Raw genomic sequence first — 27,687 nt, forward strand, 5'->3', positions numbered from 1 at the left:
CCCTGTCTGTAAAGCCTCCATTCGACTCCTTTGTTAACCTCAGTAACATACCGACATCACTATGTAACACTTCTTCCACACATTGTACGCAATAGGCTAAGGGTTGGGACATCTCTAAGCGGTTGACCAATCACAACAGAGCCGGCCAATTAACCAATCAGAGAAGACTGGGTTCTGGTTTCAGACAGAGGGTGAAAAGAGGTGCTGCAGCACAGACAGTATGAGAAAAAACAAACACTTTTTGAACATTAAAGCATGGAGACAGCAAAGAAAGAACCTGAAAATGAGCACAATAGGGCCCTTTAAGTTACTGTATGTGGCAGATCCTGAGGTTAATGCATGTAAAGTAAAGAAAGACTGGGCTGCAAAGAATTTGACTTTATTTTATATCGACCATTTTTTTTTAAGAAATCCCTGGATTTTTTACAGATGATATGTACAGAAGTTCAGCTTCAGCCATTTGTTATTCTTGCATGCATTTGAGTCATTACAAATAAATACAAAAAGCTTATATACACACACTCACATTTTCTTGGCAGTGTAGTATTTAGACATGACTCACTGTTTCACTGTTTTCTTTGGATGAGATGACAATTGTTAAACCCTAAAATAAATAAATCTGACGGCAGGTCTGATACAAAAAAAGGATGACAGGTAAGATCTAGTGCAACGAGGCAGAACACCGCTTGAGGTTAACACATAACATCGAAAATCACATTTCTGAATGTCTATAATGTTTTTGTTACAGGCTTGTAAAGGAAGTGCAACGGAAAAAAAGGGCTTGATCCATCATGGCTTTCCCAAAACCAATAAACAGCATCTTTTCTAACTTGCTTCGATACATCATAAAAAAGCCTTACCCAATCGATAGCACCGTTCTTAAAGTAAAACTGTTGACAGATGATAACTGGCATGTTTAAAATGGCAATCATAATACATTTCATCAGTACAGTTTTCACATCTGCATCGTTCCTCCAAATAGGGTCAACATTTAAATAAAATAGGTGTCAATTTGGACTGAATATGTTCGTAAAGGGAGATATTCATCACTAAAATCATTCCTGAAGAAATCCCCTTTTGATGAACCTCCAGTGTAAAAGGTCAGGGACAATGTTCACAGTCCAGATTCTTTTTAAAGAAACACAACCTAAAGTTAAACTGTTTTAAAATTAAACAATGTAAACATATACTTGAAAAAAAATCTTGGTTATCACTGCGAAACATACAATTTCGTAAAATCATAACAAAAGCCTTCTTAAGCTCAACAACTCCTGCTTGTTGCTAGAGCATCACTAGATAGATATCTGTCTACAGTGTTGACAGTGCCATGGTTATGCTTTTGCTCAAACACTGAAGGCTGCGATGAAATGATACCTTCATGATTTGGCACTTAGATAAAGCAATGAAAGATCAGCATGCGGTAGTGTATGCAGGTAAAAAAACAAGAGTGGCATCAATGGGAGGTTTAAAAACAGAGTACAACATCAGGTTGTAAGGTAACAACGACCTGAAGGAAACTGTTGTAGAAGAGAAGCAAACAAACTTGGACCATATTCATTTGAAAACATGTAGGGAGATGTACCGGCCCAGGCATGCAGTGCATAATACCCTAACAAAGGAAAACCATACAGATGTTGAGTCATGTGGAGCCCTTTCCCCAGTGTCCCCCTAGCTTTGAATTGCCATCAATAAAAAGATAAAGGAATCTCAAAGTTTGAATGCAACCCATGATTATTTCCAAGTTGTGAAGTCGCCACATCTTGTGGAAAAAGTGTTGAATCAAGCTGTTTTTGTTTTCTACAGTAAACAAACGTTTCTTTCCACAGGCGAGTGACTTTCAAGGTAATTTGCCCAGCTCTCCCTTTCTATGCAATTTACACGTATGTATATTTATTAATCCTACACCACTTTACCACACATGATCAAACCAATAAAACTCACCTCTCTGTGAGCCCCTTATGTGCCTTGATTCATTCGGTGCCAGTATCTTGGCAGTCATTTCTTTTCACCTAACTCCAAAATGCAAAGAAACTGTGAGTCATTTAAAAAAAGCATTTGAATATTTATAGTAACATATAGTACAGCAATACAAACCTACAGTAAAGAATGGCCAGATATTGTTGGCTAAAGTATATTTGACACATCCGTTTTGTTCCTTCATTGCCTCTAAACCTGGAAGTCAAGACATAGAGTTTGTGAGTATGCTACCTTCAGTAATAATACCTTCGTTGTCCTTACTTGTTGAGAAATTACCAACCAGCTTCTGTGATGCTAACGAAGCGCTGTTAGCTACACTTTCTTAGTTTACATTTCAGATTATGCTTGTGTTTCATTATACTGTAAGTGCTAAATATGGGCTATACGTTATGTAGACGCTTATGAAGATGCAGCACGCTGTTGCACACTTTATGAACATGTGTCCATGTTTTTAAATTGTAATGATAAATATAAAGTGAGCATTAAAGACAACCTTCACTGTACACTGCTGCAGCCTGAAGGAGTGTAATGGACCAGGGTATTATTAACTGATAGTCGATAGTATTCTGCAGAAGAAAAGGACGTGACATGAGACGCGTACAAACTTCACACTTGGCATAATGCCCTGCATTGTTTGGAATCCATCCAGCATTTCTTCCTTGGAAAATGAAATCTTAAAATCTGTCATTACAGGCAAGTACTGTCGAAGGCTGAGGTTCTCAGGAACAGCATTCAACGTGTAACCCGCCCGTGGGATAGGCAGCTGACACTATGAAAATAAGCTGAAAAACATGCCCTAATATAACCTCAGGTACTCCTTATCAGAGTTTGTTTGTCTATGACAAGTAGACTATTGTGTTATTTGACATTGAACTCAAAAGTAGAACATCTGTTTCTGTTGCACAACATCTAAAACATCCTGTGAAAAAAGGAGAAGAGAGAAATACAGGGAGAGAAAGGTGTAATCCAGGTACTTATGTTATAGTGTAATTAGAGTGCAGCAAGCCGAAAAACGCTCCTCCTTTAGGGCACAATATGTCGTGTTTTTAGGTGTTACCATTTTGTTGAATTTGATGGCATTTGTGGACTTTCAAGATGTTGTCCCATATGTTTCAGCAAGACAGACAATAACCTCATAGTACTTTATGGCACCTTTTGCATCATGATTAGCTTTGTCTTCACTACACATAAAAGCTCTGCTCTGCTTCTTGTGTTGTTAACATGGGCTTCAGTAGCTTAACTAGCAAGTCTTTAATCAAAGCCAGAGGTCATTGAACATGTCACATCAACGTGTCACTGATAAATGTCCATGTTATGGAGTCTTTCAATTCTCAAATAGTCACTCTATATGTAAAATAAACCATTAAAGCACCTAAATAAAAACCTTTTGGCCGTTATCATTGACAGAACAGTATAATGAAGTCCTAGTGACAGTTGAATACTTATTGATTAATAAATCTTTACTTTACACTATTATTGTTCAGCATTTTGGATACCTAATTTAAAAAGGTGACCTGCTACTGCCTGGACTAAGTTGAGAAACCTTCTCAAAGTTAACAAGTTCAGCACAAAAAAAAACGAAATATTTGAGATCTAAATGTGCAGCTGCATCACACTGGTACCAAGGGGTAGGATGCAAAAAGCAACAACATATAAATATAAAACAAAAGAATAAATAATAGAATTTCCCTGAAATAATGAGTTGTAAAAGATTCCTGCCTGGCACGAAGATACAAGCGTGCCATGTGTGGAAGGTTTGCGTGGACTGATTTGTGTCGACTATGGCCCAAAATGGCAATGATATTTGGCAACGACTGGAAAGAAAGTATAAAAGCTTTAGAAAAGTCGGATGACAGAATATTTATCAGAAACCTTGCACGAACAATAAAAGAAATGCTATAAAACAGGACCATTGTGCTTTTGGCTACAACCAGCACATGTTCTTACAGTGGTCAAATGTCATAGCATGCAGCTTTGTATTTTTTGTAAAGTAGTCAGTTAAAATCATTTTTAACAGGAAACACCCAGAAAAACCAAATGACTAATGACCTACAGAGAGGTTTAGTTCTTATACTTTTTTTAGAAGCACGCCCTGCCTCTCCCTCAAGAAAGCAATAGAGTCAGGATTTCGGAGCAGATACAGAAGTGAGATTATGTAAAACAAAATTACAAAAGGTCAGATCTCTTTAGTGAAAGAGTGAGTCACATGTCTGTCATCTCCTCACCGCAAATATCTCACACATCAGCATTGAAATGTTCTCAGTACTGGCCTTTGCAGGTTCAATAAGCACGGAGCATGTTGAGAGGTAAATACATGTCTTCATCAAAACATTGGATCTTTTCTGTCTCTCCTCGGGGAGTCCAAGCAGTGCAGGAACACACATTGACCCCCAGCAACTAGGAACAGTATACAAGTGGAAATCTGATGGACAGGAAGTAGGGTGGCAGCTGACATCATATAAAAAGACAGAGGAAGTTCCCCTCCTGTCTCCTGGTTCAGTCAGGCAGAAGCAGACCCCTGTTGGGTCCTCCCCCCGGGGGGCGCTCTGCTCCCTGGTGGTGGTGGTGGGGGGTCGACTGGAGGGCTGTGGGTTGTACACAGCATTCGGGCTCTTGTCAAACAGCTGACAGGGGGGTGGGTCTTAATGGAGGCAGATCCAGCAGAGCCTGGATCGTCATGCCAACCTTCACCAGGCCGCGCTCCTCCAGGATGTGATGGGGAAGGCACAGCTTGTCCTGAGTCGAGACACATCAGTTACACTTTATCTTAGCAGATGATTTATAGTTTAATTTGCTGAGGTTGGGAGATTTTCCAACTGTGAAATGTTTAATTAAATGAACCTGTAATCGAAACTGTTGCTTGTTTTCCTTGGGCAAACCTTGGAATCTTTGTGGCTGACTAAATCATGTGTGAGAATTGTTAGTAACAGCACATTGCCTAATTCTCTATAAAACTGATATTTGCATATTATATTTAGAACATTCACCCCTGGAAATGTGTACCTCTGTAAACTTGTAACTGAGTGCATTTAATTAAACTATTGCCTTTTTTATGCTTAAATAACCGTTTTTTTACTGCTTTAATTTGTTTGTAAAAGCAACCTTGCAAAAGTCGCAGTATTTAAATAAAATATAAATAAAGAGAATTCTATTCTGTATAATAACTTTGTAAAGGATAAGTTCACACACAACAAACAAAATACACCATTTCTTTAAGTAAGTAGTAATGAAATATTTAAATAGTATTACCTGTGTGACACCCAGCTTCTTACAGGCATCCAAGAAGTTCTCCACATTCCTACGGCATTTAGCCATGCTAAGCTTTGGCTGGAGGCCGGAATATCAATCATGTTAGAAAATATAATCAGGACACACAACACTTTTCATAAAGCTGTGGGGATTTATAGGTCAACAACAATGCTTATAATTACTCCCAACTCTTAAAGGGACCCTATTAGGTCGTGCTTTTTACAGTACTACGGGTTCCACAGATGACATTTTTTTATGATTTTTTGTCAAAGCACTTAAGTAATTCATTGCTATCGGGATGTTAAGAGCATCGAGCCGGTTTCTCAAACTTACCTACCACACCTTTAACGGAAAGAAAAAAGAAAAAAGAAAAAAAAACAACACCACCAAAACATCACATGTACAAGGTAAAGTGCAATGTTGCACTTTTCTGTTTTTTTGTTTCTCTTATTTTCCTATAATACTGTAATGATTGACTGTGAATAACAAAATATGAAAGACAGACCATCTATTTATATGTATTTATTTATTTTGAGAAAGGGGCAGGTAATATAAGATTACTTTCTTCTCCCTGCTCCTTTTCGGGTATGGTGTGTTTATAGATAAATGTTTTGTAAGTAATTGTTATACATTAAGTTGTGCATACCATGAACTGAACAAATAAAAATGAAATGAAATATTTGTATTTTGTGCCTCTACTGTGTCATGTTTCCATGCTTTAATGTTAAGAAAGGTCTTTATTTTTCCCATCTGCCTCTTTTCACCCTCTGTCTGAAACCAGAGCCCAGTCTGCTCTGATTGGTTAGCTGGCTGGCTCTGTTGTGATAGTTCAACCACTAAAGCTGGAGCCACACGAGAACGGTAACGGTCGTATCTGCTACAGTTCTCTATCATATAGACGGTTCGACAGGGAAACGCAGATAACGATAACGGGTCCCAAGGTGGGTAAATCTGCGGTCGAAGCGCTCTGGGGGGCCAAACGGCTCTGTGTCTACGCCCTATACGATCATTTTCTGATAACGATGACGCAATAGCCCCACCTCTCCTCACCTCTCCTGCTCACCCCCGTGTCACCCGCGTCATTGCTGATGTGTTTCGCCAACAACATCAACAACAGTTTTCCGAGTGTTTCGATACAGGTCCCGGTATCTCGCAGGACAGTGCACCCTGCTTTTGGTGTATTTTGTGGCGGAAGTACAGCGCCACTTACAGGCCCGTCATATGTACTACAGCGTCTCCAGCGGGTCGAGCGGTCTCGTGTGGAAGGACCATGGGAAGGACACGTTTCTGGTGCCTATTGCGTGTGGACGGAAGACATTTTTGATAACGATTTTGGTTTGTTTGCGTTACCGTTTTTGTGTGGCTCCAGCCTAAGACATGCCCCCTTAATCACGTACAGTGTTGGATTGCCAGCCAATCGAAGCGCGAGTGTTATATAGCGATGCCATGTTGTTGAAGACAAAGGAGGATTCCAATGGAGGTGTTTCAGGCACGGGGGGGGATTTTAGCCTTTGAAAATATATAACACTCGACAGGAAAGAGAAAACCTCAAGAAGCATAATAAGGCCCCTTTAATTATGTCAAGTGAGAGAGCTTGTTTGTGCTTTCAGTGTGCTTACCACAGCGGGAGACGGTACATGGATGCTGGCGACTGACCGAGGACAGATGTGATTGGCTAGATGGCAGAGGACCACCCCGTCCATCAGAGCGGCTCCAACATCCTCTGGGAGCAACACCTTCAGTCTGGTCTCAATGTTCTGCAAACACATCCACAATGACCTCATCACATCACTATTTACATACACATGTTCACTCACATGTTTTCAGACTGTCTGTTCTTTATTTACTCGCTTTATAAAAGGACCAGCTGATGTGCTTCGGAGAGTGTCCTGACCTGCACTGCACTATCTGAGTTAGTCATCTTTTGGCAAGTTGATAAATATATTCACCACTGCAAATACTTTGAGAATATGTGTTTATGTTAACTTGGTAGTAGATGAGTGGTCCCAGCACATGGCCTATAACTATAACTGCAACGTCTCAGCTTTAAGTCTGCATGTCTTGTATATATACAAATAGAAAGTAATTTTCCAGTTCTAGTGTTGTGTTGTTATGTTGATAAATAAGAGTTCTTATAAAGCACATGTGTCAAACTCAAGGCCCGGGGGCCAAATCAGGCCCTTAGTGGATTTAATTTCGGCCCGCAGGATAATTTCTAATTGCTATTAGTTCTGGCCCGCCAGTATATTGCACGCACACCTTCACTCAATCCTGAGGATTTCCTCAGCTCAGAGCCTGACCCCAAACATTGATGAACTTGCACCGAAGATGAGATGCCAAGTATCTGAACTAGCATCACAGAGCAGCACACTGAGTTTAAATGGATGTTTCCTTCTGCACTTTTTTTTTCTGTGGAGAAATGTAATCATAAGAAATGACTCTGCAGATAGAGCCATAAGAAATGAATGCAACTGATTATTTAATGTTTAATGTTGTTTTTATAGGCAATAATTTAAGCTTTGTTAGTTCCAGGTTTAATATGTGCAAGTTAATTTCAATACGTTTTACAATAAACATTGAACTAGTACCGATTTTTTTATTTTGGCCCACTGTATATTTTAGTTTGACACCCCTGTTATAAAGTAACCTTCTACCACTACAGTGTTTTCATTGTTTGAACTATTACTGAAGATTGACAAAAGTCCCCCTCTATTTCTCTCTTTCTCTTCACCATAACTATAGTCTCTGTCCCTCTGTTTGTGTCCAACCCCTATATATATATATATATATATATTAATATATATTTCCCTTTCATCCTTCCATGTTTTGAACATCTAAATGAGAATGCCATCATAATGCATGGTGCCAGATAAAGCTGTGTTTTACAGTATTTTCTTTTACCCCAACCTTGCTGCTGCCCTTTGGTAAACAGCTGTGTCTCAACCCCTTTTGTGCCCGAATGGTTCTTGGTGATTGAGTTTCACAAAGTAGAAGAAGTCACATACCACAGGGTTTCACATATCACAGAAGGAGTTGAAATAATAAATATTTGGAACCGTTAACATGCAGAAAGCCTCTTTGTGTTTGTGTATGAGGGTAGAACAGGTCCGACAGATCAAAGTGGGCAGAGTCCAATGAGTGTTTGTCACCATGATGGAGTCAGTGGGGAGCAGCGAACACATGATGCAGTTTAGCCTCATTTTGTATCGACAATAGTGATGAATATATTACTGATTATCACAATGAATTCAAAGCAGTTGAAGAATTTGTTGTAAATGATTTTTGACGGACAAAGAGTTCTTCTGCTCTTTACAAATGTGAAATCTGGTCTGTCACTCCTGCTTCTTTTCTGAAAGCCCTTCTGACCTTTTCCCTGGGAATAGAAAGCTGTGTAATCTCTCACCAGCAACAACAATGATTTTATTGAGATAGAAAGTTCATCCATGTAAGAGTCAAGACTTGACTGTATGGTCGATGTCAAGGGTCAAGACTTGAAAGCCAACATGGACAAGAAGACCTTGAGATTTTTTTAAATAATGGGAAAATTACTGGGGATTTCTAGCAGAATTACAATGTTACTAAAAAACTCAAAAATAGTCAGATTTATGTCTCCTTTTATCTGTAAGCTGTTCTGTTCGATAGGCTAATACTTTAAGTGTGAATCTATACGCCTACTGTTTGAGCTTGCTTTATGGTTTTCACTTTCTTAGGTTCATTTGTTATTTTTATAATTAGGGTTATCAGTAGGTGAACCCATGTGTTCATAAAATAGTGTATGTGAGTTTAACTGTATATTAAACAGAGCCTTTTCTCTCAGCTCAGAAGCAGCTTTTTTAAACTGTAGTATGTGCTCATGTGTTTCATTGTTGGTGGATAGGCTACTGCCTGAATATGCTTACTGAAAGACAGGTTCTCCTATAAATAAAATCTCTGAACAGAGGACACTTTTTTTGATACTAAATATCTTGGTTTTTTCTTCTTCTAAGGTCACATTGTTCTGTTGTGTTAGTAAAAAAACATCTTATTGATATTTCTTTCCTTTTGTCTTTATTTGCATTGCATTTGATAACAAGGCAACACAAAAGTAACGGAAAGTAATCCGGTTAAATTACTTTTATATTTTGGTACTCAAATTAGATTACTTTTTTTTTTTTTACAGGCAACTAGTAATTGACAAGGATTACATTTTTAAAAGTAACCCTCCCAATCTTGGTTCTTTTATACATGACATACTCGATCTTTCTGCCTAACTAACAAAGCGCCTGAAAGCATGATCTGATATCTTTCGCTAAATCACATCTCTGTTTTTGTTACTCCTCACTATTTGGGTTACCTTGATCTTATCCCTCAAGCTACTAACCTTTGGTTTCATGCCCAGCCTACCGGCTTCTCACATACTTAGGTGTGTCTGACAGTCTCTGACTTGCTGCTGCTCTCACCTCTGTTTTCTCTCTTGGTGCAATAAAGTTTAGGATGTCAGTTTGCCTTCACTCTTCTTGTTATGCTGTGGACATACCTGGTATCTCACTTCTACTACTATCTGTTCAATCTGAATTTAAGCCCAATTCAATGTAATGGACCAGGGTATTATTAACTGATAATCGATAGTATTCCGCAGAAGAAAAAGATGTGACATGAGACTCGTGCAAACTTCACACTTGGCATAATGAACTGTGAGCCCTGCATTGTTTGGAATCCATCCAGCATTACTTCCTTGGAAAATGAAATCTTAAACTCTGTCATTACAGGCAAGTACAGTAGAAGGCTGAGGTTCTCAGGAACAGCATTCAACGTGTAACCCGCCCGTGGGACAGGCAGCTGACACTATGAAAATAAGCTGAAAAACATGCCCTAATATAATCTCAGGTACTCCTTATCAGAGTTTGTTTGTCCATGATCAGTAGACCATTCTGTTATTTGACATTGAACTCAAAAGTAGAACATCTGTTTCTTGTTCTCAAGAAAGTACTGCAGTCGCTTTACCGCACCATTGTGACGAAAAGGGAGCTGAGCCAGAAGGCAAAGCTCTGTCTACCGGGCCATTTTCGTTCCTACCCTCACCTATGGTCATGAAAATGCTGTCCTACTAGGGCATTGCGTTCCAAGAATGCAGGGTTGTTGGTTGTTCCTAGAGTCTCTAAAAGTACAATGGGAGCCAGAGCCTTTTCTTATCAAGCTCCACATTTGTGGAATCAGCTTCCAGTTTGTGTTCGGGCGGCAGACACCCAATCCGTTTTTAAGAGTGCGCTTAAGACCTTCCTTTTTGATAAAGCTTATAGTTAGGGCTGATTAGATTCAGCCCCTAGTTTTGCTGATATAGGCTTAGTTTGTCGGGGGACATCTTACTTCTTCCTTCTCTCTGTCTGTACCTGTGTACTCTCATGTTCCGATTAACCCAGCTTCCCCAAATCTCTTTCTTTTTGGTGTCTATATACGCCGGGATCCGGAGTCATAGATGATCCTGCGGTCCTGTGTCCTGCATCGCGAGCCCTGGATCGCGAGTCGTGGCTGTGGTCCTGGATCATCGGTCCTGGATGGATATCCTCGTGGATTCATCTTCCTATTATACACGCATGCATTTCCAAACATTTGGACTACCTATGTTGCAAATGTATTATCTTTTCAATTTACACACGGCATCTATTGCACGTCTGTCCGTCCTGGGAGAGGGATCCCTCCTCTGTTGCTCTCCCTGAGGTTTCTCCCATGTTCCCTTTAAACTGTGGGTTTTCTCCGGAAGTTTTTCCTTGTACGATGTGAGGGTCCAAGGACAGAGGGTGTCGTATTGTCATACTGATATTCTGTACAAACTGTGAAGTCCACTGAGACAAATGTAACATTTGTGATATTGGGCTATATAAATAAACATTGATGGATTGATTGATTGATTGAAGGATGGGTCATGACCAAAAGAACGAGATCGCGGATACAAGTGGTCGATATAGGTGTTCTCCGCAGGGTGGCTGGTGTCTCCCTTAGGGATAAGGTGAGAAGTTCAGTCATACGGGAGGGACTCAGAGTTGAACCGCTCCTCCTTCGCGTCGAAAGGAGCCAGTTGAGGTGGTTCGGGCACCTAGTTAGGATGCCACCTGGGCGCCTCCCTAGGGAGGTGTTCCAGGCATGTCCAGCTGGGAAGAGACCAAGGGGTAGACCTAGGACCAGGTGGAGGGATTATATCTCTTTGCTGGCCTGGGAGCGCCTTGGGACCCCCAGTCAGAGCTGGTTGATGTCGCCAGGGAAAAGAAAGTTTGGGGCTCTCTGCTGGAACTGCTACCCCGCGACCCGACCACGGATAAGCGGGAGAAGATGGATGGAACATTGAGTTAACAAATAGTTCCTTGCAAAGATTTAGAGGTAAACTGCGCAAATTAAGTTGAGTTCTGTATTTACACCCTCCACCTGAAAGAAGGAGCCTCGTTTAGCTGTGAGTTTGACAACAAAAGGAGTTAGATCCGTGATGGAGTTGGAGTGGATAAGGATCGGTTTGGAATTGGGCCTTACAGTTATTAAATCCAGGGGGAAAATATGATACCATCAATGAAGAGGGTGTTACTCATTAACAGGCCTTTAAGAATGTGCTCACAGTGAATTAACCCCCTTTCGGATTTATTTTGTCAACGATAATCGTGCAGTTTTGCGTCTGCCCTATTGTCTAGAGGAAATAAGATGAGTCATTGATTGGACTGATACACAATGCAGTGTGACTCATTTTCTTAGAAACTGAATGGACGCACACACAAGTTATAAACACTGGAAAAAAAGCAGGATCTGGCAGGCTTCTACTTCACCACAGTGACTCAACGCTTTGTGCAAAGATATAAACAAGCTGTGAAGCTCCTGACCTGTCGCAGGATTCCTATCTGCTCGATTTCCTCCCTCAAGTGCTCCATCTTCCTCCTCATGGTGAAGCTGGGGTCTGTGGAGGCGTACTCCTGGCGGCTTCCTTTGGCGAATGCTGAAATAATAAATGGAGTCTTTTGAGTTCCAGATCATTTACAGCGAAACAAAAAAGACGTTATTATAGTAGAACAGCAACCATTGAAGCGGCAAATTCCACTCGTCAATTCTCGATTTCCCGACAAAAAGCCAAAGCTCTTTGAGTGAAGATAAGCGGTAAATCTTGATGTTATCTGCGTTTAGACGCCACAGTAACCAAGTGTAGAACATTTAAATCACTGCAGCTTACCGCCAACGGTTTTTCTAGAAATGAATATGATTATTATCTTTTGTCCTCATAATACAACAACAAAGTACAGGCCAGTACATTTCCTAAACACATTTTCTTCTCCTAAAATGTTTTGTTTTAATTTAATCCCCCGCAAATCCTTTCAAATCAATGGTTCCCTTGTTTCTGGAAATGAAGCTTCTTACAACATATAATACGGTTGTTTTCCAAAAATCTTCAGTTTAATGTGTGACAATATTCAAAGAGTTGTTTTCTGCTCTTATTTTAAAACTAATTCACACTTTAATTTGACTTAATCAGACTTTCATACAACCGTCATCTCCCTGAATATTTGGCACCTACTGTATATCTGTGTTTAAGAAAAAATTAGATACAGGGTTCAATTTGATGATGTTTCTTGTTTAGTTAGAATTAGATCTTCCTTACAGTCCCAATGAGAAGAACAAACCTTCTGTACCAATGCAGTGACTTTTACTTTACTACATTATAGCTTTATCAAGGCAATATTTAGGGAGGAATAACATACATTTTAAACATGACAAACATTTGCACGGCTCAAGCTTCTCCACTTTATCCTTAATTAAAATAACTGAATACATTAGATGTTTGACTGTGGAGACAGAAGTAATTATATAAGGTGTACATTTGATCCTATCGTACTAGTTGCAACCTTATATCAAAGTTAAAAAAATGATTGCACTTTAGCCAACTCAAAATAAAATGCTGATTTAATGCATACCTAGTAATGGTTAAATACAATGTTGCTACTTTGTACTTCTACTACACTACAATCCAGAGGAGAATAGTGTACTTTTACTGCACTATGTTTGTAACCTTTAGTTACTTTGCAGATTTGTATAAGTGATGTGAAATATAAACACTTCACACTTAAATGAGACTGAGAAGTCATATCATTAGCTGCACTTCTACCAGCTTTGATAACACATCAATAATTACAATCAAAACATATAATATATATATGATTCTGGAATGGGGCAATCTGCATAATACTACTTTTGGTACTTTAAGTATATTTTGATGCTAATACTTTTACTCAAGTGACATTTTGATTGCAACTTGTAACAAGAGTATTCCTACACTTTGGTAGTTCTACTAAGTACCAGGTCTGAGTATTTCTTCCACCTCTGCATACTTTAATAAACATGCAGGACTTTTTAAAATGGTAGCAGAGTATTTCTACAGTGTGCTACTTTAAATGAAATGTCCTCCACCACTGGGGACAGATAGCTATGATGACAAATGATTTCCATGAGTCTTTCCAAATAAAACAACATGCTGACATTGGCCGATGACAAGTGTGCTGTGCCTTGTCCTTGCCAGAGCTCTGATAGAAGGATTCTGAGGAACTGTTGATCTGCTTTCTATCAGAAAGCAGATCAACAGTTCCTCAAAATCCTTCCCCATTTCTAGAGAAAGGACGCTGGGACTCCACCTAAACAGAATCCGTCTTGGCTTCAGAAAGGAGCCTTTGTTTTATATGAAGCAATGCCTCAGCCACTGCACATATAAAAAAGGTTATCTCTGTGAACCCATGTTCCATGCATATCCCTGCAGTGGAAAGGAAAACCACTGCGTCTAAGAGTTAACTCGGTTATGCTTCAAGCCATTGTGTTTTACCTGATCTTGGCTTCAGTCCAAACACTGTTAGGGTGGTGCTGAAATCTGCGTTGCTCAAACCCTCCTGGAAACAAATCATTTATGAAAATCAGAAAAGGGTATTTTCTTAGAACTGAACATTGATGAAAAAACATTTCGCATGTTTTCTTCAAGGTGTTTCTCACACGTACCTCACACTCATCGTTGCCGTTGGAGTTTTTGCGAGCCGTCTGACACTTGTACTGTCAGGAAAGAAAACACATCATTTTAAGATCTTACTGACATACATGCGCTTAGATCAGTGGTTCCCAACCTTTTTTCCCAAGAGCCCCCCCAAATGACTCCTGTTGGAAGTTGCGCCCCCCCCGACACACAAAAATGCTACAACTACTGTCACAAACTAGATGAATGTGAAGTATTTTTGCTAAAGGAGGATGAAAGCGTAATTAAGGAGCACTATTGGAGTGACTTTGATGGTTATTGGACTCAGGATTAATTCATTTGGATTCCCACTGTATGAAGAAATTAAAGGACGGCGCAGAAGTGGAAACAATTCACAAAGGGATTGAACTGTTTAAAACACATGCTCAAAGTAAGCCGGATTTTGCCGATGTGTTTATGTGGATTAAAAAGTCGTAAATAATCTACAAAATGGAGGAGACCGATCTGATCGGAGCAACTGTGACAAATAATCCAACTGAAACCGGCATGGACAATGACTATGTTTTAAAAATGCGCTTATCCAGACAAGCCCGGTTTGGACACTTTACGGGCAGAAGAAACATTTCTATCAAAGAAAGAATTATACATTTCTGTCTTTTTATGCCTTTAACTTGAATTATTATTCAAATTAATTAATCAATTATTTTTTATATTTTATTGTAATGTAGAGACAAGGCTTTTATTGCCAATCATATATTGCTTTACAATTATATGTAAAAAAAAAAAAAAAAGTCTAAATATGATATTTGGCCTCAAATCATCTGAGGCCTGGCCCAGGTTGGGAACCACTGGCTTAGATGATTTAAAATAAGACAATCGTTCGTTAAATGTTATTATTAAGTCAGTGAACCATAAAACTAAAGAAACATTTGAAATGATCCCAAAACATTCTACATGGCTAGACACCAAGTACTGTATGTAATAAATCATCAAGGAGTTTGAATGTTTCCTCAGGCAACTAAAGAGGGTTTGTTCTGCAGAAAACCCATTTCGATTAGAAAGCTGCTGTCACTTAGAGACGTGTGTTCACTCTCACACCTTCAGATAATCTTTTCTCAGGTACTTGTTCCTCCTGCGCTCCTCATTCTGATTGAGGACCGGTGGGACTTCGGGCCACTTTGGATCTGAATCTGACGAATCGGTCTTCAGGCTGCCATCAAAGGAGCAGGAGGAAGACGGCTGCAAAATGAGGCGGATTAAATTAAAATCATTTTCTCTGCATCCTCCAGAGAGAACACATCACATGAGAAATGGGAGACGTAATAAACAAAGGCACAGAACTTATTTTTTGTTTGATATGTTTGCTTTAAAGTAAGAAGAGTGTGTACCTGTCCACTCAGCACTGAGGCTCCACTGCTCCCTTCATCCAGAGAGGCACTGGAATAAAGACACGTGGAGCATAGGATGACTATCTGTGTTTTACATTAGAATGACATTAAAAGGCACTATGAGCCTAAATAAATCCTTCTGGTTACTCTGTCTGAAATTTGGATTTGCAAGTGCTTGTTCACTACCTGCCATCATGTGTGATTAGATTTATAAGGTTTATTAGAGACATTTCCTTTTTTTTATTTCATGGACGTTAGCACTCACACTATAAGTGCCTTGAAAAGCGATACTGTACCTTAGTGTTTTTATTCAAATAACCTGCTTACAACATAACTTAATGGATGTTGTATGATTATTATAAGAGCATGATGTCCTTTATAGTCTAAGTAGCCCATTTGGTAGTTGCTAGTTTGGTATTTGGCCATAACATTAATGTAATGCAGCTTAATTTCATATAACATGTACACTAACTTCAATCTATATATGAATATTGTATATTAAATAGACACTCTACAGGTATACATCTTTTACTGGTGATACGTGTATATACACTGTTTTGTTTATTTTCTACTTTTGATCTATATATTTACTTATACTATGTTCATTTTGTATTTTATTGAATGTTGTATTCATGTGCAATGAGTTGTCTACATGCTGCTGTGACGAAATCATTTACCAGTCTGGAATCAATAAAAATTGATCTAATCCTAATCTAATCTAATCTCTAACAGCCGAGAGAAAACATTATACCAATAAAAGCAAAATGATTGCTAGGTATCTGTTAATTGTTACAACTGTAAAGACCTGTGGTACAGTACTTACCTCCGAGGCTGGGGGGGGGGGCGCGGCTTGTTACCCAAGCTTCCAGAGTGACTCAGAAATCTGCCGACACAAACAAAAGTGTGTCTTGGTACAACGATGCACATCAACAAGCCCTGTGACTATAGCACTGACTCATGTTACTCAACAACCTGTACACAAAACAAAAAGAAACAATTAATTTAGGGGTGGAATTCAATGGAAATGTGGCCTCTTGAGCAACAAAGGGCGATCACAGAAAAAAGTCAGCTAATTCCACTTCTCTTCCCACTCACTCATGCACATGGTTGAATACCCACTGTAACATAAAACAACCTGTGAATTACGATAAAGGAAGTCTCTCCACCCACCTGTGAGCCCGGCCGGTCACCCTCCGTCGGTGAATAAGACTCTCCGCTCGGCAAATCAAGGATCGTCGTCTAGAACAGAATAGACGTCGAGTTGAGGAAGAACGCAGCGAACACGAGAGGATCAGGATGGGGCAGAGAGGCAGTGAGAGACATGCTAATAAGGACTCCAATGGCACACGTGAAATGGAGATGTATTTGAGGATGTAAGACAAAACATCAGCGTTGATATTGAGAAACAGAGAATGAAAACACCCAGTGATGAGAGGAGATGTACTCAAATGTGAACAGATCTATTGAGGCGTGTGGTGCAGTGGTTTGTGTGTTGGTGTTAGGATCTGGGGGTCACAGGTTCAAACCCCACTGCAGTCAGCATGTCGTTGTGTCCCTGAGACACTTCACCCCAGATTGCTCCTGTGGGGATTGCCCACAGTATTGAGTATGTAAGTCGCTTTGGATAAAAGCGTCTAACAAGTGACATGTCATGCAATTTAAGGAGAATGTAAAAGCAAAAATATTTTTATTTTAGATGATAAAGTAAGTATGGGATGTCTGTTACTCTACTTAAAGAAAAGTGAGACCCACACACCTGTTCTGCTGCTCCTGCTGAAGAAGTTGAACGGCAATCTTCCTCAGATCCAGCACTTCCTTCAGCTCGTCATCCTCCTCCTCAACTAGCTGCTCCTTATCGGAACTGGGAAAAAGTTCAGGATGAAAGTTATTAACACCGGAAAAACTCTGGATATTGACTCACAGGTTTAAACATTTGGAAAACTCATTATCTTGCCCAAATTCATAAAAAGGTCATCAAAAAACAGCTGTCAAAACACGAAAGCCTTCTTTGATATAATAATAATAATGCATTTCATTTTTTATTAGAGCGCTTTTACAGGTGCTCAAAGCGCTTTACAAGTACACATTACACATATTAGACATGTAAGAGTCATTACTGCGCACATTACCCACAGGAGCAAATGCGGGTAAAGTGTCTTGCCCAAGGACACAACGGCCTGACGGCCCGTCCACACAGCGGCGTGAGCTGACGCTTGCCGGCGGGCGTGTCTGAAACTCGACCAACAACCAATCACATGAATCTCCCGCCCCTGACACACAAGCAGCGGTTTGATTGGCTAGAGCTTGTACTGGCATATGATTCGATTGGCTGACGCTTCTGCCGAGGCGTCAAAAGTTGAACATTGCTCAACTTTTGCAGCGAGCCACACCAGCTACGCTTCACGTCGCTTCCCACGATGCATTTCGGCTAAAAGTAACGTCACCCCATTCAAAGTGAATGGTGAAGCGTCAACGCACGCCGCTGTGTGGACGGGCCGTGACGCAGTGGCGGCCGAGGCGGGATTCGAACTGGAGTTCACCAACGCCCCTTGATCTGATGACCAACCCTCTAAGCACTGCGCCAAAAAACCGCCAAAAAACCACCCCATATACAAACTAAATGATGTGTACATTTTTTAGACCACTTAATGATGAAGTTGTTGATGTCATGTAGTGTTAGTCCCTTCAGCCAATGATTGTCAAAAATGTGCTGAAGTTTTAGACAGCCTACCAACGTGGACCAGAATACCAATATAGCTTTAAATATATATTTTATTTAATCGTGGCACCCAACTCCTTTTTTATAAATGATCAGAACTTAATTTGAACAGTTCTAAGACCAAAACGTATAGGTGATAGCTGACCCTTTACACTTAGTTCACAAAGGGAATCTGCTGGGTTCACTTTTGTTTAATGTTTCAGGTGCAATTTTTAGTCGATTGCATTCTTCTTAAATATATTACACAGAAAAAGACAGTTATACAACCTTCAAAATGTTCCTCCAAGTTTGAAGTTTCTTGTCATGTAGCTAAATCACTTTATAATAAATATGAAGTAAAACCATTGTTTCTTGAGCAGTAGCTAACACATTCCTCTGTTGGCCCTATAACGGTCTTGAACTAAGGTAACCGAGGATCAGGATTTATACATTAGCAACCTTGGGATAAACAAAATAAATGTTTCTGAGGAACATCAAATGTCATTCTGAATTTTCCATGGGCAAGGGCTAATGGCAACCAACCAAATGTTGACTCATTGATGTGAAACTCCTTCTACAGAAATCATGGCAAGCCTTTTTCTGAAAAATAAATGGCATCTATTGTATAATAATAAGACGATACGTGTTTATGCAAACATCAGAGTGCAAATGTACTGAACATTGGACTCACCCTGATTCCTCTTTCCAGTTCTCTTTATCTTTGCTTTGGTGAGACATGTTAAGAACCTTTTCCAGTTCCTGAAACAAACACACACACACACACACACACACACACACACAGACACAAATCACAAATGCATCGACAGCACTGGATCTGATCTCTTCCTGTCCTTTCTTCACTTTTCTTTATGCTCGAATCTTCCTTCTGGTGTTTTGATGTATCGATTCATACCTTTATACAAGACACATGACCGCTCTGCTGCCCGTCACACTCTGACAGAGCAGGATCCTTGTCCGGGTTGGGGTCTATAAAGTCATAGAGATCCTGATCTGATAGAGGGAGGAAGCATCCGCGGTCATCAAATAAACGTTCAAATTGTAGGCACTTCATTCAACCACCCCGCGCTCTCCCGTTTTATTGCTTTCAAAGGGAATATGTGATACTTATTTTGGGTAACCTTTGCAAGAGTCCATTTTGGAGAGGAGTGAGAGGGCATCAGCACGGGCTGTCTCTGAAACCTGAGAGTGGAGGCTGACTGTGTCGTCGTCTGAAGGCTGCAGGGGGGAAGAAGAACCACAAGTCAACTCTTGTTCCTATTTCAGGGATTTAACTGAATGCATCGTTGACTGGATGAAGTCTCTAATGTTGTTCTGATCCCACGGATATAAAAGTGTTTTGCAACAGTAGCAGCAGGAAGGTTACTGTGTCTGGGACTCCCACACACATTTCCAGATGTTGATTTTTCCACAACAGTCATGACTTAATCCCCTGTCTGTCCACAAGTTACTCTCGAAGAAACTTTTAAACTAAGCCGTAACACCATAAGCAAGTCCTTCCAAAGCAAGTGCCAAATTAGCTTCCAACTCTCAAAAGATAGTCTGTTGCCGATTGCAATTGTTATCGGTCTCTCAAGTCTGCCTTTTTTTCCTCATAAACCAGTTTTTTGAATCACTGCTTGGCTACTTTGGCCTCTTTTGATTAGATTTTTGCAAGCATACTTTTGAATTGTGGATTGTGAGGCATAAAAATACTGTGTTATTTCCTGCCTGAAGCCAAAAGGTTTGAATTTGTAGATTAACATGAATATGAAATATAAATCACAGGCTTATCACAATCTGTCTGTGTTGTGTTTTTGTCATGTATAGTTCTGTCTTTGGTTTCCTGTCTCTGTGTTCCCCCTCCCATCTGATTTGTTACTGCTGATTGTGTGCATCTGGTGCCCTGTGTTGTCTCCTCCCCCTCACCTGTGTCCTGTTCAGTTGATTAGTTTGTGTGCATTTAAGTTCTGGTTGTTCTGTCTGTCTTTGTGAGATTATTGATGTTGTTGGGAAGGTTTTTTTGTTCAGAGGGATTTTTGTGTTTTTGCCTTGCCTTATTTTACTTTGTTGCTAGTTTTGCAAATAAAGTATTTTGAATTTGGATATTCTGCATGTGGGTCCTGTGTACCTTGCCCTCCAGCCGTGACAAGGCAAGCAGCAATGTATTATAATTGTCCAAAGGCCATACTTTGACGTTCTTGTATCTTTACATTTTTCAGTAGTAAAGTAGTAAAATACAATAACATGATCATCACGAATTGGCCATGCCATTAGCATCTTTAGGGTTTGAACTCGGACCTCAGTCGTAGACAGCCTCTTGTCGCCATTGTCACTACCGATTCCAGAGTCAGGCCCGTGGTTCTTACTGGGATAAAAATCTTCCATGCTGGAAAACAAAACAAACTGCTCATTAGGCCTGTATTTTTGTAACCAACGTAACCATAACATGTAATTTGCAAGCACACAATTAACAAAAGTAAGTCATTCTGTTAGAGTATCAACTATAAGGCAACTCATGTATTAGTCAATCAGCAGAAAAAACAATCAAGTCATAGTTTAATTAAAGAATTTTGGTAATTATTTGGTGAAAGGTAATTTTTCATGCAAAAATGGCAGAATATTACTTTTTTATTACTTACTTAGCATCTCAAATATAGATATGTCCTGCCTGTATATGTTCAATATCATGTTAAACTTAATATTTTGGACACAAAAACAAGATATTTGATAAACTAGGATAGTATTTTTCACTATTTAAGGACATTTCATAGACCATATGCAATTCAAAACTATAATTTGCATTAATTGATAAATATATATTTTTTAATGCAGCTCTTTATGTCATAGTCAAACATTTACCGTAAATGAGTTAGTACCTATCTGTGAGTGGCTGAGGGATGCATCGCTTGCCGAGGGAGGGGAGGTCCAGGGTGTCCGGCTTCTTGTCCGTCCTGCACGCCTGGATGTTCAGGTACTTCAATATGTGCACTTTGCCCTTCAGGCAAATCTGAAACATACAAACGCACACGATGTGTTTCTGTAGTCTGAGTTGTAAAAATCCTCAGTCCTCCACTAGATGGTGCAACTGTACCTGGTTTGTAGAGTGAAAACCAGAGAAAGAATTTGTGCTCCATGTTGACAACATATTTTGACGTCAACAGAATTGTACAAATGCACGTACCTGTGCGGGTGGAGACTGCATAGGATTGTTATCTAGGATGATGTGCTGCAGCTGCCTGAGTTTCCTGTAAGCCGGAGGAATCTCTGTGATCTTATTGCAGGAAAAGTCAAGGCGGATGAGAGGTAGGTCAGACAACTCTGTAAGCAGACCAGAGAAAAGCTTTTGTTAAATGTGATGTACAGTTAACGAAATGCAATGGGGGACACATGATATGCTTTGTAATGCTGGTGGGTTAGACATAGTAGGAGTGCAGCATAACCCTGAGTCATGTCCACATTGATCTGGTTTCCAGGCTGAGCTACTGAATATAGTACCATGGCATCTCAAAGGAGTACTCCAGTTTGTATTGTTCTATATATATATGGGGAACTCAATTAAAGTGGAAGCACATTACTTTTCTCTAGTATGAGTCAAGCTCCAAAAATGAGATATCCCACAATTCCCAAAATTCCCCTTGTTAGGTCGTTCACAGTACATTGTCTTTTTGAAATGCAGATATTCCATTTAAAATATTCTAGTCTCACAGCTCCTCTCTCCACCTTTAGGGTGTGATACATATTTTTAAATAAATTCACTCAAATTCAAATGCAAGCAGAGAAATGAAAGGTTTCTGCAACTGCCTTTCATCACAGAGTTCAAACCCTCATGTGACCTGAACACACTTTACCAAACAAAGTGCCCTGAATCATGGCAAACACTTACACTTAAGGCTTTACTTTTGTAAAATATAAACAAAATCAAAGGCTGCATGGTTTGTTGCTTTATGTGAAATATTTTTTTTTTAAGCATGACAGAACTCCAGGATTATTCAATGTTGCTTGATACATATTATTAGCTGAACCCGTGGTTAGTTAAAAAGTTAAAAGTTAAGTTAAGTTAAAGTTAAAGCCTTTTATTGTCACTATACACAAAGTATAACGAGATGCAGAGTGCATAGTTTATGAATGAATGGATGAATCCGGTGTGATGGACTGACCCTCAGGCAGCATGTGAAGACAATTCCTCCTGATGTTCAGTTCTCTCAAAGCGTAAAGCCTCCCAACCTGAGCCGGCAGCACCTGGATCTCATTACAGCTCACATCCTGCAGGGGGAGACAAAGTGTCAAGAATGAGATTGTTCTGGCAGTACCATTAAAATACACACACACATACCATGTATACATCACTTCAGGGGACATTACATTGACTTACATGCATTTCCTGGAGACTTATCCCAACCTTAACTATAACCAACACATGCCTAACCCTAACCCTTACCCTTACCCTTACCCTAACCCTAATCCTAAACCTAACCAAGTCTTCACCCTAAAATTAATGATTCCCCTCATGGGTACCTCCAATTTGTCCCCATAAGGGAGGCGAGTCCCCACACGTGACTGTGTAAACAGATTTAGGTCCCCACAAGTATAGTAATGCGCCACACACACACACACACACACACACACACACACACACACACACACACACACACACACACACACACACACACACACACACACACACACACACACACACACACAGCTCACCAGTTCCATCAACTCTTTGGCCTTGCCGATCTCCTCGGGGATGGACACCAGCTTGTTGTTGCTCACAAGCAGAACTTTGAGGGGGAGGCTGAACAAATATTTTGGCAAAACTGACAGGAGATTGCGGCTGTAGGGAGAGATAAAACATTGACCTATTTTAAAAGAAGTATACATGTAGCAGTGAGTATGCAGACACGGGGAATAGAGTGTCAGCAAAAGAGGAAATGTCTGTCTTTCATGAAACATGCCCGGCTTTCAGTGTCCTAAAAAGGGAACAAGCACTTCTTCAAGAGATATAAAACCGGACACACAGGACACACACTTATTTAATAAGACACAGGAGACAAAACACAGTGATAGCAATGACTCACCTGATGTCCAGGTATGTCAGCATCTGCAGGTTGATAATGGCTTCTGGGACGCACTTGATGCAGTTGTGGTAGAGGTTGAGCGACTCCAGGGGGGCGAACAGACACAAATCAGGGGGGATTTCTGTCAGTCGATTCTTGGACAAATCTGCAAAGCAAAGGGACAGGAGCTGGTCAAATATGTGCACTTGGAAAACACATCGGACATTATATTATCTTTAAGATCTCCATTATGTTTGCATCAAGCATGAGGCGATATGTTTCAAAGAGAAATCAATACATCTGTGTGACGGAGCCTCCTCATCGAACACTGGTCTAAGATTTCACCAGAGTCTCAAGCCTCGAATGGTTTGAGTGCTACTGGCAGTGTGATATCTCAGTATTTCCAATATGGATCTCACTGGGAGTGGCACAGTAATGGATTTCATTTGTATGAATGTTTGCAATGAATTAGAACTCACTCCACATCTTCTCTTTATGTCAAATATCAGTTCCAAGCGGAGAGATAAGGAGATAAAGACTCAAGATGTATTCAAGAAAAAAAAATGTATATCGATGTATTTCTCATTTGAGCATTTATTAATAAAGTTATTTGTATGACACCTTAGTATTTCTGAAGTTATGGGACTGAAATGTGTGTTTTAGCACATAAATGTGAAATATATTTAATGAAATGTGATTTAGTGATATGTGATGTGACAGAATGCATCGGATTTATCTTAAATTGCAGCATCAGTTTGCAGCTAAGGCTGTATTTAGTCACTGTTGTATTTTAAGCTAAATGCTAGCACAGCAACAGAAATAAAATGACAACATGCTAATGTTAAGTAGGGATAATGTATGACATCTTCACTTTCTTAATTTGCGTCTAACTACTCATTGGCTGATTGACACTAAACACAGAGTAAAGGCTTATGGTAATGTCTTTGGTTTTGCAGGTAATTCAATTGATTAACAAAGACAGGGAAATATTGATATTAGTTCCATAACAAAGGTACAATTAGTATTGAAATGTGTCACCTGGTTAGTATAGACCACACTATGACTCATGTGCTCTGCAACTAAAGACAATTAGCAGCAAAATCACAGTCCTTCATTAACCAGCCAAGGGTGGTACTATTCTGTAACAAAAAAACAGTCTGAATATAATCGTTGCTCCAGTCAATCGATGTTAGCGTAGCGTCTCATTTGCATCTTCCTCTTATGATAAAATATTTAGATACTAGCTCTCTTGCCTAAGAACATGGAGGTAGAGAAGAATACCCATTCAGCACTTTCCCATACACATTACAATGTACTATATTATAGTCATCATCATTAAGCAGACTTGTAGAGGCCTACATTTCATACATGCGTTTTGTATAACGCGTAAAGCCTCGATCAAGTCACATCAAGGTTGCTTGAATCACTCAAACAGACTAAGACGTTTCCCTGCACACACACACGCACACAAATCCACACTATCTTTCTATTTCTCTCCATCGTCAATTAAATAACACAAACAGCATCCATTTAAAAAGGAAAAGTGAGGCTACATGGGGAAGGTGAGAACAATACATTTAAAGACCACATAATTGATAAGACTTCACCTTCAGACACATATTGATTCAGCGGCTGCAAATTAGAGTGTGTGCATGCCTGTGTATGTGTGTGTGAACGATCTTGTCTCCTGAATTACCTCTGGGTGACATGATAATTAGGTGCCTCTGTGAGGACCTGCACAGCCAGCCACAGATAAAAAGGGCTTTCAATTATTCTGTCCCACCTCACTGATGTGCCACAGCCATACTGCTGAAAGCAAAAACGACTCCATCTCCTTAATGCATGCAATCACATAGTTACCAGCCTTTATTAAACAATTAAGCGATATGGGCACTACTTTGCACTCACTGTCTGACTGTTAAAGAGGACATAATAAGCTTTTGGGGGTTTTTCTCTTTATTTCTAGTGTGTTTTATAGGAGTTTTTTGCATGTAAATGGTCTGCAGAGGCTAAAATGAATGTAACTATTCAACACTCACGCTTCTATTGGCTAGCGCTCCAACACATTGTAAGATATAGGCTAAGGGGCGGGACATCTCTAAGAGGTTGACCAATCACAACAGTGCCTGCCAGCTAACCAATCAGAGCAGACTGGACTCTGGTTTCAAACAGAGGGTGAAAAGAGGTGCTGCCGCACGGGCAGTATGAGAAATACATTTAAGTATTTTAAAATGTAACAGTAGAAGAACAAAATATGATTGTGAACCTAAAAACATGCTTAATGTCCTTTTTTAGAGGTTTCTGTTTTCCGAGGATGGATTACTTATGTCAGTAGCTTTTATTCAAGGATATTTTTAATAAATGTATGCAGACATTAAAGCCTTTAATCCTTGTCATAAGGCGAGCAAAACTATTGTGTCGGTGCTTTTTTGATAGACTTTCTTTAACAAGTATTAAATGTTCAGAAATAGACCCGACAGAACTCTCTGTAGCTGTGGTCTGAGCTCTGACAGCAGCCAATAAGCAGAAGTGAGACGCAGACCATGAGACAGTCAGTACGAAGGGGAAATTAAGTCGTGAGGTTGAGGGAGACAGACATTACCACACAGGGAAAGACCAAAGCTGGGGTCACAGGGTCTACTTGTTTTCCATTAAGAGTCAATTGTGCCTCTCCCTGAGGCTCGGACCTTGATGCTGTAACGCAGCTGTACACAGACCTCCCTCCCTCCAGCCAAACAACTGGGGATTCTTCTGTAGCGGAGGAATCATATGGGTGGATGGGCGATGGGGGTGGGTGGAGGCAGTCTTTGTGAGCCTGTCCGTCTCCATCCCCTTTTCCCTCCTCCATCCCAGGCCGAGCACCATCTGCAGCTCACAGCCGGGCTTTTATCCTCCTACTGGTCGCCCACTGCTCCATCCAGGCTCCACCACGCTGCACCCTCACGACAAATCACTAATCTATTCATTTATGTTAGTAGTGCAGATGATGTCTGGCTATGTTTTTCCATGACACAACTAACTTTATACTAGCAGACATCCTGCTGAGGGCTGGAGGAAATAACAGACTACAGTCTCTCTCACTATACTGCTGCTCCTGAACGGAAAATAGCAGGTTGCAATTTTAATCTTCAACCTGAGATCATCTCAAGATTCAAGGCTTTTATTGTCATGTGTGCATACAGTAGCTACAGTGTAGTTATGACGATGAAAATCTTAGGTCAGACGCTCCTCCAACAGTGCAATACAATAAAACATAAAATAGTGCAAGTAAATAAAATAAAATAGAATATAATAGAAATAGTGCAGACTAGTCTATATACAAGTAATTGGAATATTGATGTATATATATATATATATATATATAAGTTGCAAACAGATGAATGTTATGGATGTTCTTTCAAAAGTTCAGGTGTTTAGCAGTCTAATGGCCTGTATCTTAATAAAACGGTGCAAGAATATCACTTTTGGTCGACCAGAAATCCATACATCAAGTGCAGAAAACTGCAAAGAAATGTACACGCAAAAATACTACCATCCAATCATTTATTTTAACACCTCAGTGACTTCTATACAGCGCTCAATTTAATGAACATGTCAAAAACATGATTAATTGGGGTTAATTATTTGCACTCGGGGGAAACGCGTGTCTGGCTGGCCGGTTAGGGAGTGGTCTGGAGCCTCGCTGAGTTTCAGGAACCTTCTGCTGGTCAGGGATGTTATGAGCTTCTGCTCATCAATCTGCTCCTGGAGATACTGGGGCTGTACCGCTGTCTTTTCTTTTTTTTACAACCGAAGCTTTTACTGACGATTTTTATTAAGCTTTATAAGCCTGTTACCACATTATCACCCTAAAATAATTTAAATCTAGGAACTAAATCCACAATTTGAATACAATTATTCATCAGACTAAATGTGTTACTCTGGTTAAAGCAGCAGAAATGTTGTTTTTGAAATGCAAAGAATATAGTAAGTAATTTTACACATTAAACATGTTCTGACTTTTCGAAATGATTGCATTGCATTTTTTCTTTAAATAAATACATTTAGATTTGTACGTCATTTTTTTATCACACAATTCAAAAAACATACGATCCACAACAGGAATATAATTCTACAAATAATTGTATACTCATAATATTAGTGTAGTAGCCTATTCTTTATCTGTAACCGTGTTGACATATTGGGTTTGGATAGAAAGAATATTCATGCCAAAAAAGGATGCCTAGTATTGAAAAGTTTGAACCTTATCAATCTGCAAACCGGTACAGGTACAGCCCGAGGAGATACACCAATGGGGTTTCTCATAATGTTGATAATGAGCCATGACAACAGTGATAAGATGAGCTAACAACT

At 39.8% G+C, this 27,687-nt stretch overlaps 1 protein-coding gene across 1 annotated transcript in view; it reads right to left on the minus strand.

The window, feature by feature from the left end:
- Window positions 1-363: 363 nt before the first annotated feature.
- lrch2 (leucine-rich repeats and calponin homology (CH) domain containing 2) overlaps window positions 364-27,687 on the minus strand; it is a 33,063-nt gene continuing 5,739 nt past the window's right edge. The window contains exons 2-21 of the mRNA XM_034098729.1: window positions 23,356-23,500; window positions 22,985-23,111; window positions 22,435-22,540; window positions 21,459-21,595; window positions 21,154-21,284; window positions 20,576-20,663; window positions 19,417-19,513; window positions 19,191-19,288; window positions 18,969-19,036; window positions 17,336-17,440; window positions 16,750-16,818; window positions 16,403-16,462; window positions 15,580-15,628; window positions 15,290-15,430; window positions 14,221-14,271; window positions 14,051-14,114; window positions 12,069-12,181; window positions 6,846-6,983; window positions 5,227-5,304; window positions 364-4,713 (exon numbers count right to left, since the gene is read on the minus strand). Coding sequence (XP_033954620.1) covers window positions 4,594-4,713; window positions 5,227-5,304; window positions 6,846-6,983; window positions 12,069-12,181; window positions 14,051-14,114; window positions 14,221-14,271; window positions 15,290-15,430; window positions 15,580-15,628; window positions 16,403-16,462; window positions 16,750-16,818; window positions 17,336-17,440; window positions 18,969-19,036; window positions 19,191-19,288; window positions 19,417-19,513; window positions 20,576-20,663; window positions 21,154-21,284; window positions 21,459-21,595; window positions 22,435-22,540; window positions 22,985-23,111; window positions 23,356-23,500 — 1,985 coding nt within the window. The 3' untranslated portion in view covers window positions 364-4,593. The remainder of the gene's footprint in view (window positions 4,714-5,226; window positions 5,305-6,845; window positions 6,984-12,068; window positions 12,182-14,050; window positions 14,115-14,220; window positions 14,272-15,289; window positions 15,431-15,579; window positions 15,629-16,402; window positions 16,463-16,749; window positions 16,819-17,335; window positions 17,441-18,968; window positions 19,037-19,190; window positions 19,289-19,416; window positions 19,514-20,575; window positions 20,664-21,153; window positions 21,285-21,458; window positions 21,596-22,434; window positions 22,541-22,984; window positions 23,112-23,355; window positions 23,501-27,687) is intronic.

Source organism: Pseudochaenichthys georgianus, chromosome 14 (assembly GCF_902827115.2).
Source record: "Pseudochaenichthys georgianus chromosome 14, fPseGeo1.2, whole genome shotgun sequence".
In the NCBI taxonomy this organism is placed as follows: Eukaryota; Metazoa; Chordata; class Actinopteri; order Perciformes; family Channichthyidae; genus Pseudochaenichthys; species Pseudochaenichthys georgianus.